The sequence below is a fragment of the Lontra canadensis genome, unplaced genomic scaffold (assembly GCF_010015895.1).
Source record: "Lontra canadensis isolate GAN:19392208 unplaced genomic scaffold, GSC_riverotter_1.0 scaffold29, whole genome shotgun sequence".
Lineage (NCBI taxonomy): Eukaryota > Metazoa > Chordata > Mammalia > Carnivora > Mustelidae > Lontra > Lontra canadensis.
The window spans coordinates 7,420,269-7,430,523 of record NW_022631023.1 but is presented as its reverse complement, the minus strand read 5'-3'; the positions used below and the strand labels follow the sequence as shown (position 1 = coordinate 7,430,523).

Below are 10,255 nucleotides of genomic sequence, written 5' to 3'. Positions count from 1 at the left end.
ACTCTTGACAATGTTGTCCCTGTTTAAGAGAGGGTATGTGAAATTTCTTGGCCAGGGCAACATTTGGATTGGTCCAGGGGTAGGTTTGAACAAATTAGACCCTCTTACTTAAAAAAAAGGAACAGGGGCAGACCATCTGGGGTGATGGTTGGGATCGCTTGATGAAACAATTGAGTTTGTGCTCACAGCATCATGATATTAAAAAGTGAGAATTTCACAAAGTTTAAGAATTAGATATGTAAAGTGAAAAAAATCACCCAGGTAATCACCATGGGAAACAGAGAACTTTCTTTGGACTCCGTACACTTATTCCATTTATACAGTAGTATTGTTTGGTTTTGACTTTGGTATGGGAGGGGCACCCTTGTGCAGAGGGGATTCAGAAGGTCTTATTTCAGTTCTTCTAGGGAGAGTTGTCACCCCTGATCCAGGTGTGTGCTCTGTAGGGTGAAGGATGTTGGCCAAGCTCAAAAGATAGAGTCCCTTTGTCTTCTGAGGAGGAGTGTCCTTTTCTATATGAGTAGGAAGCAGACCTGGAGGGAGAGGCTCATCCAGAAAGCCTGTAGCAGGTGGGCATGCCAAACTGAACCAAGGGAGGGTTGCTCACACCCACTTCCATTTGCAATAATGGTGAGAGATGATGCCAGAAAAGGCACCAACCGGATCTGAGAACAGTGTTCCATCTCCTTCTCTAAGAATAGTGGCCATGGAGCCAGAGGCTCTGATCATGCCCAGCAGATGGAAGCTCAGCTCTCTGTGCTCTAGTCAATCCCTTCTGTAGCTGTGTTTAGTGCTGATAGACCCAGCATTGATATACTCCATAAGGCATTAAGCCTGGACTGGGGTTTTAGTAACCACAGAGATCTGAACTTGGGATCCTACCATTTCTTGCTCCTTTGGACGGATATTTTATGATTTCTATCAGAATTTTAGAAGTAATAATGCATTGCATTTTTATTTCACTAGTGCCTGTTGGTAGTGGATATTTATACTGCCTGAGAAAAACAGCCCTCCATATTCTTATAAAGATTGGCTGGCTGATATCAAAGCATTTATGATCAGTGTTAATACAATGAGTACAGAGTCTTAATCTTGAAATGGTCAATTACCCTTTGATCATAGGAACATTTCATTCTCTGAAATCAAGATCTGTTGCCTATGTGGTCGCAATGTTCTGGCCAACCACAGAGCACATTAGGATTCACGACTAGGGGGTAGTATCTAAAATTAACTTTATAAAAGCCATTTTCTTTAGTGATAAATCTTCATCACTTAATCATGTTGACCCATCTCACTGAGCTATTTTTGCATTTTTCAAAGCATTTTGTCCTTGTTTCCTTCTTAGGACTCTCCTATTTGAATTAGGTGGATGCATCAAACTTTCTTTTACCAAGGCAATGAGGCCAAGTAAAAGTTTGACTCCTTTTACATTTATTTCAGTTTTATAGTGTTGAACTTTGAAATTTCTTTTTTTTCCCCTCACTTAGCTATTATGCTGCTCCATGCAGTTGCCAGGGTCATGAGCTTTTTGCATCATCTGTACTGCAAATATTATTACTATTAAGATTTAGACAGAGGGCCAAATTTATCTCAGTTTCCATCATTTATCTTTCAGTAGTAAATCACAATGATTTGCGACAGAATTTTTCCCCCACCTAATTTCCAGGAAAGCACTCATAAGAAAACCTGATATATATTTTTTCCAATAGAACTAAAGAGATAAAGAACCTCCCTTGTCTGACCTATGTCTGGTGTTGGAAACACTTTCTTGGAACACCAGTGAGGTCAGCTTAGTGATATTAAAGAATGTCCCTTAATATTGTCTAAAACCTCCATTGTTTGGATTTCTTGGGTTAAATATTTCTGTAATTACCAATCTTTATCTCATGCTTCAGATTCAGAAGTGACAGACAATCTGGCAGCCCTTTACTACTCTGTTTCTCCCTGAGCTCTTTTCAAAGAACTTCTTGGTTTTTCCAAGAGAAGCATTTAGTTCTTAATCCTCATGTTAAACTTTTGGCCAAGTTGCTGGAGAGAGCCAGAGCTAGGACAGCTGGATATGAGCCATCGGTTCATCTTTATCATGTTGATCCACTGCAGGCCAGAGAGAACTAGCAAGAAAACCCACGTACAACTCCATAGTCCAAGGGGGCATAAAAGAGAAGACAGTTTAGGGAGGTCAAGCTGGATTGATGTGTAGCAACCACTGAAAATCCAGTTCACCCCACTGGTTGGAGACATGTGTCTCAACTATGTACTTATTTAAACACCTATAGGTCTTAACGACGCAGTGTTTGAGTCACTGGACTGGGGATTCCCATTTCTTCTTTTGTTCATTAAGGAGTTGTGTTACTTTATCACTTTCTGAGTTGCCTGCTCAATCTTGGCTGGTTATTTATTAGCACTTGGGGGCATGGCTATGAAAAAGAAGGAGACTTCCTTTGATACCTGACTATATGACTGTGATATTTTTTCTTGGAACAGATCTGTGAGTGACTGCAATGCATTTATATTGGAAAAGAGTGTCATCATTCTAAGATATCTGCAGTACAACATTTAATAATTAGTACTACTTAATACATGAACAGTACTTAATAGCCTAGTATAGGGGTTAGCAAACTTTTCCTGTAAATGGCCAGATAGTGATATTTCAGTCTTCTGGCCATATGGTCTCTGTCTTAAATACTCAACTCTGCTAGTGTAGTGTGAAAGCAGTCATAGACAATACATGAATGGGTGTAGCTGTATTCTGATAAAATTTTATTTATGGGCACTGGAATTGGAATTTCACATAATTTTCACATGTCAAAAAATATTCTTTTGTCTTTTTCCCCCAACTGCTTAAAAATGTAAAAGTCATTCTGTGCTCACAAGTGATGTAAAAACAGGCAGTGGTCTGGAGTCTGAGTAGATTTGGTTTGCCAACCCTTTTTATAGTAAATAGAGACCATGGCTTAAGATTTGGCCCTGGATTTGAGACTGGGATCTATTATTACTAGACTTGTAACCTTGGGGAAGTTACTCAGTTTTCCCAAACCCTAGTTTTCTTTTTATAAAATGTAAATTATAATACACAAGCTCTCATGGTAGATAAGAATTAAATGACATAATTTATGCAAGTGCCCTGAATGTTCCCAAACAATGCACAGTGTAGAATGTAATATTGTTGTTAATGTATTATGTACTGATACTGTGCTTTGTCAAAATTTCTTCGTAGCCTTACAGGCTTTTGACTTCTAGATGACTGCATCAGAAATTCTCCGAGGCATTAACTGCAGAAATATTAGGAAGAGGTATGTATTACTCCATTTTAAATGAAAGGATTACATTTCCTTAAACAGGCTGACCATAAAATCTAAAAATAAGATAATATGATTTTACTATATTGTAATACAATATCAATGAATCATCTATTATGCATATAGTGACTATGTTTTCAACTTTGTAGCCATCCATTGAAAGATAATCATAGAAGATACTGTTTCTCATTTATGTAGGGTGTTTAATTTCCAACTACCCTTTTGACTTTTCTGACTCACATAGAGTAGTATCCAAGTAAAGGAAAGAAAGACTGAAAACTAGTCCAGACTACTAGCAAGCTATCTTGGAGATGACTATGAATATTTTGATTCTTTTTTTAATCTTGAATTACTCAGCTAATCAAATGACTTCACATTCTTTGGGTGAGTTCAACTAGTTTTCTAATGGCATTTTTATAATCTCTCTGTCCACCAGCTCCCACCTTTCTAAACAGATTCTGGACATCCCAAAGACATTGGCTTAAATCTAAATTAAAAAGCAAAGGGGAAAAAGTAAGAAACCTGAAATGTAAGAAAATGTAGGGAGGGAAAGCATAAGGATGTTGCTCTTGAAACTTCAAAATTTAGGCTTTTGAATGAAGTCGTAAATAATTTTTTAATCAGAGTACAATGAGAAATAGACATTTCAGAGCCCTAGTTTGGTTAAACCTGCAAGAGAAAATTGTGCTTAAGAAATAGGTTGACATTTTTAGAGACAACAGCTGGATTGTTGTTAGAGAACATAAGATAATGAACTAAGTCAATGGACCTGGCACTGGGGAACTACGAACAGCACAAAAGAGAGAGACAGACAGTGGAAGGGAGTGGGGGAAGAGGGAGTTCCTTCTCATGGACATGGAGTGGCTGTATGTTGGGTGAACAGGCTGGAATGCCATGTTTTGAGGAAATGGATAAGCAAAGACCTAGCAGTACAGTGATTGTAAATATGTTAATTCAAAAGAGTATCATTTGCCAAGGGAACAGCCAAAACATAAATAATTTTATTAGTTACATAAAGTTGACTCATAAACAAATTGGTTTTCCAGTTGGAAAGCATATTGGAGTGAATGGAAGTGAGAATCTGAGGGTCTCATCAGCCCTTGGGGAGGTCGTGCTTCTAGCTGAGTCTGCCCTTTTCTCCAGATTGGGGTCAACTGTGGCAAACCATAACCCTATGGTTCAAAATTCTTATCTGGCTATCAGATCCCACCATGCTTTTATGGAAGGTGACTCAAACACACCAAACTAACAGATCAAAATATCAAGTTGAGAGTGATCCTCATTAGTTATGGATATTGTTGCATTCCAATAGGCTGACTTATTTTCATAGCACTTGATTTCCTAACAAAGTGACTGTGTGAATGGGAACTCGATAGGATGGAAAAGAACGAGCAGAAATTGTGGGCTCGTCTTTGTTGTACAGTCTTAATGAAAAACACCATTCAATACTTGCTGCTTAGAAAATTCAGTCTTAATGAGCTTCTTTCAATTCCAAATTTTAACAGTTGACACAAAATACACTGTTAAACTGTGTTATCAATAATTGTAGAAAAATAGACATGTTTGATAGGGACATTCTAGTAAAAGGTTCTTCTGGAGCATCCTTGTTTAAAGATTCAGAGGCTCACATTACAAAAACGAGATTTGGTTCATGTTCTGTCTCCAACTACATTGACGCCAAAGACAATGAGAAATAGGGCGAGACCTCACCCCTGGGTGCCCTGTCACAGATAGAGAACTAACACGTGTGCATGACCAAAGGGTTGTCAAGGCTCTTTGTTTAGTTGTGCTAGAGGGCCCCAAACTATTATTCCAACCAGACAACAGGATGTGTGTTGTCCTTTGAGCCTTAGTAATGGATTTAAAAAAGGCCCACTGAGTCGCCAAGAGCTAAACTAGCAGACTTTTTGCAGCCCATGCTTCATCTTTCTTTATGCTACCATGCTTTGCCCTGCAAGTCTGGGGATGTTGCAGGGTTAGCACCCCCAAGTCAAGGGCGCCTTTCATAAGGCTACAGCGAGGTAAGGCCACAGCACCTCCCCACAGCCTGGTAGGAAGTATATGGGGCTCCCTCTTCCTCCTCGACTACAACCTCCTCCTTGGATTGTGTGGAATGAATAAATGATTCAACAGATATTCAATGCAAAATGTGAAATGTTGGCAAACAGGAAAGGGCTATGGCCAACAGTTTCATTTCCAGTTAAGTCCAAGTGCCAAGAAGCAGGTGTCCTGATGTGAGGTCTCAGAAGTGGGAGAAGAGAGACCCCCTGTGTTAAACTGAGGAGTCACATTCCTTACATCTGGGGCATGCTTTTTAGTAGATAAGATCCCCAACATACAAAGAAGGCCTGCGCGATCTGGTCAAGGAAGTCAAGGGCAACAGGGAGTGAGTGATAGCTAGTTTGAGTTCTTCGACCTTCATGGCAGAAAGCCTCAAACTGAGCACAGCCATAGCAGCTGAAAAGGAACTTGAGTTTGGTCGATGAATATTTATGATGGGCGACTGTTTTAGGGAACAAATAGTTTAAAATTGTGAAATTAATGTGAAAGATCTGTTACAGTGCAAAATTTCCACCTGCCCTTGAGATTTTGTCTGACATTCTCTTCCATTTATCTTTTTATTTGAAAATTTTTCATCTTGAATTTAGAGTTTTAGTACAAAACGCCTTCTTTCTCTCTTTCTCTCTTAATCTCTCTCTCTCTCCTTTTATCTTTGCAGATTAAAATGAATTAAGGCTGCAGTTTTTTGCTTGTTTTCTTCTGATTGGGAGACATTTTGGATTTGATTTTTCACCCATGGCACTCTCTAGAAAGATTTCATAGTCACCTAGATTGTTGATCTAATCTTTACTACTGAACTCTGGTCATTTCATAATAATAGAAGAATAAGAATAGTAATAAATACAAATGCAGGAAATGCTGATGGATAAGCTGGCAGGGACAGGAAGAGAGCCAGATGGATTCAAAGTTTGTAAGGAGAATGATTACAATACATGTCTCCTACCACATGCCTTCATGAATGTCATGGCTTTAGACCCAAACCATCTTCTGCTAAATTACCATGTCTCATTTTTTAAAGTCTGTAGTTTCTCATGATTACAGAGTGGAACAGCTGGAGAATCCATGGTTTTGTAGAAGAGTTTCCCAAACTCTTGTACTGCAAAGGGTGGCAGCTCATGGGAAAAGCATAAACACATCATTGGTGACATGCCAGAGGGTGTCCTCCCCCTGGAATATCCCCACAGGCTAATCAGTGAGGCTCCTGTTACCAAAAAAAGAGACCTCAGTTTTGTAAACATTTCACAGTATATCAGCATAATGGTGGTGGGTTTTGCCATGTACTAGACCACCTAACTTCCCCCAGACCTATGGCTTATTAGATTCAATGAAGGAATCAGCAAGGGAGCAGTGAGGTACCCAAACACTACCAGTCTGGGACACGGAACGAAGGCCATGCACTAAGGGCCGGAGTCAATGGGACCAAAGAAATTAAGGAAGCAAAGACATCAGAACAGAAATGCCTACTGTACACTGGGAATCTTTTTTTTTTTTTTTTGCATCTTATTTCTAAAGTTATATATCTAAACCTATAATAATTATACATTTATGTACATTATTTAGAAGTTCTACAGTACTTTTGTACATGCTGGGCTTTATTACTAACTGCGAAAAGAAAGTAATTACATAAGGCATATATATGTACAGTGTTTTGTCTTTACCTGACCTGGGTCCTATAACTGCAATGCCGGTATGGGTCAAGCACCTCACCCTGTAGATGAAATTTATTTGAATCTATAAAACTGAGGGTTATATGCTATGTCTCACTGCATGAATAATAGGCACCAGAGACCTAACTTGTCATATCCCAGGTAAAATCTTTGACACACTCTTTGAGTGATCTGGTATTGTACAAGACATGCAGGTAAGTAGCTTAAATCCCTAGGAGTCGGATGTGTTGTATTTCGGGAAGAGAGCAAGCTTGGGCCACAAATGAGGGCATGTTGCACCTTAACCAAATCCACGTCTACCTTATCAATCTGAATAACTGAGAGAGGGCAGGTAGATATTTTACACCTTGAAGATTTGTTTTCTGATAATGTCAAAATTAAATATAAATAAATAAACAACCAAGTAAGAGAGACAAAAAAGAAAGAGAATGAGAGACAAGAAAAGGTTGTGCGAGGGGAGAGGAGAAGGAGCTGCCCAGCTAGGAGACTAAACTTTGGATTCGTTCTCTAGGTTTGCCACATCACCATTCCTTTCTGTTTGTTCCTCGAGGTTCTTTTCTTCTTCTTCGGTCTCCAGTTCTGCATGTTGATTGAGTTTGCTGGACACAGACCAACTCAGGGGCAGCTCTGCCCTGCTGGCTAGCTCAGCCAGCTCTTTGGCACTGAGGGATGGGGTGCTGGTCTCATAGGTCTCATGGAAACTGTTGTAGTCGACCTCATAGAACCCGTCTTCCAGCGTCAGGACAGGTGTGAACCGGTAACCCCACAGGATCTCACTCGTGATGTAGGAACTCCGAGCCTGGCATGTCATCCCTGCACAGAAGGGAACAGATAGAGGCTTTAGTATGTGTGAGTGTGGGCTTTCCATCAGCAAGGGGACTCAGTGAGCTGGGCATGGCTGCTGGGTGCAGCTGGTCAGACTGCCCCTTGCAAAATGAGGGGCGTCATTCCCGTTGCAGACATACACTAACACACACAGGAGTGTGTGGAGGAGCTTCCCTGCCTTCCGGGGGTCGTCCCAGGGGGCAACTTGAGTTCTGGCTCACATGAAATCCCACTTGCCTGCAAGGCCATGCACACACACAGGAAGGCGTGTGTGCACATGCACATGGGTACACACTCACGTGATTGTGCCTTGTCCACTTTTTGCCCTGGGAGAAACCATGACCCTGGCATCCGATTGTTTTTAGAGGCTTTGCCTGAGTCCTACTGAGACTTGACCATTCTGGCCACAGACTTAGGATGAAATTGGTTTATGGATCTACAGCTAGGATGGCTTTAAGCTGAATGCCATGGGTTACTTTTACTGTCCCACCGGCATGTCATGCAGGCCACGAATGCAGCCCCCAGATGAAGTTGGAAGGTATGCCCACCTGATTCACATTTTCCCCAGGCTCAGTGGAGATAGTTATTTAGACTGTGCAGTGATATAATACTTTAGTCTTTCCCCCTTCTTCTTAAAGACAAGAAGCCCTTTCCTAATTTGCACAGAAATGCCATGTGAGCTACTGGAGCCTGGGAGTCAGGAGCAGCTTTATTTTAATATGAAATGACAGAATGAGGGAAATTCCACCCATGTCCTTAGAGAAGAAAACTAGGTAACTGGCTTGGCATAAAATCTGGGGAATGCACTAGTGCACTGCTCAAAGGGCTCTCTTATAAAACTTCTCAGGATGAGGAAGCATCCACTGACTAGTTCCTACAGGGACGACTTCCCCCTTAGCTAGGCATGTCCAGGATCTAGGACCCACAGTGCTTTCAAGGACCTATGAAAATTCTTTTAAAACCAGAAAAAAAAGATAAACTCTTAGGTAGAAGAAAATGTTAATATAGTCATCTTTATACTAATCTGATTGTAAAATGTAATATAATTAAACCATTTTTGGGGTCCATAAAGGTAAAACTCTCCAGGACTCACAAAAGTCATCCTGTGGGCCCTGTTCATTAATTCAAGAAAACAGCCAGGCAGGCAGGGTGTCATTCACTGGGACAGCTAGTAAGGTGTAGTGGGCACTGCTTTGTGCTGAATGCAGGAAGAGTGGGGGGAAGAGGACACATGTGGGTGTTTATACACAGAGTTTCAGAGTCATGGGATGTGCTCAGAGCATTGCACTTGCTCCTTGTGACCAGAAGAAGAAACTGGGGTGCCAGGGACCTAAGCAATTTACCCCACTCAGCTGTCAGGGCTGGAGTCAGCATTGCCCTCACTCCATCCCTATGCTTTTCTTCTTCTTCTTTTTTTTTAAATTTAATTTTATTTTTTCAGTGTTCCAAGATTCATTGTTTATGCACCACACCCAGTGCTCCATGCACTACGTGTCCTCCTTAATACCCACCACCAGGCTCACCCAACCCCCAACCCACCTCCCCTGCAAAACCCTCAGTTTGTTTCTCAGAGTCCACAGTCTTTCATGGTTCGCCTCCCGCTCTGATTTTCCCCAACTCACTTCTCCTTTTCTCTCCCAATGTCCTCTGTGTTATTCCTTATGTTCCATAAGTAAGTGAAACCATATGATAATTGACTCTCTCTGCTTGACTTGGCATAATCTCCTCCAGTCCCCTCCATGTTGATACAAAAGTTGGGTATTTATGCCCATGTTCATCTTCTTGCCTTATCTTGAATAGCCTTCTTGGGGTCCTGAGTGGGATCCTGCTCATCTGTGAAGAGCTAACTAATTTGTCATCTCCTTTCTGGAGCACTCTGTTACTGACCAGTCCCTAGCTCCAACACTCCAGGGACACCTTATACCATCAGTTGAAATTACCTCTAAGTGTGTGTTTGCCTTGTTGAGTTGTGATCACACTAGGGCTCATTGGTCTTGTTTATTTCCATGTTCCTAGCCTTTATCTCAGCGCTTTGACATTGTAGCTTCCCAGTAAATATTCATTGTCAAGTGAAAAAGCTCAACTTAGGGACACTACAGAGAAGCAGCTTAATTAAAATGGTTGATTAGAAATGTCTGATATGTATTATTAAATAGAAAGATGGCTTGTGAGTCCTTAGGAAAGTGGGAGGTTTCTGCTTCCAGCATTATGCTGTTCTATCTGTGAAGGACCCTCAGCTAAAATACAAACTAGGTGCTGGAAAATTAAAAAACTTAATTTAACCAAAAGTAATTTCAATTAAAAAAGTAAGGGATAGGACTTTTGGTTCTGGTGAAGATGGAATAAATACAGGGTTTCTCTCCTGTTGATTACAAACAACTAACTCCTCTAGACGAAACCTTT

General features: G+C 40.8%; 1 protein-coding gene across 3 annotated transcripts in view; it reads right to left on the bottom strand.

The window, feature by feature from the left end:
- Positions 1 to 6,012: 6,012 nt before the first annotated feature.
- The window catches only part of KCNJ6 (potassium inwardly rectifying channel subfamily J member 6), a 263,591-nt gene continuing 259,348 nt past the window's right edge, over positions 6,013 to 10,255 (bottom strand). For all 3 annotated transcript variants that reach the window (XM_032865328.1, XM_032865326.1, XM_032865325.1), the window contains one exon: positions 6,013 to 7,840. In XM_032865328.1, the coding sequence (XP_032721219.1) occupies positions 7,515 to 7,840 (326 nt within the window). In that variant the 3' untranslated portion in view covers positions 6,013 to 7,514. The remainder of the gene's footprint in view (positions 7,841 to 10,255) is intronic.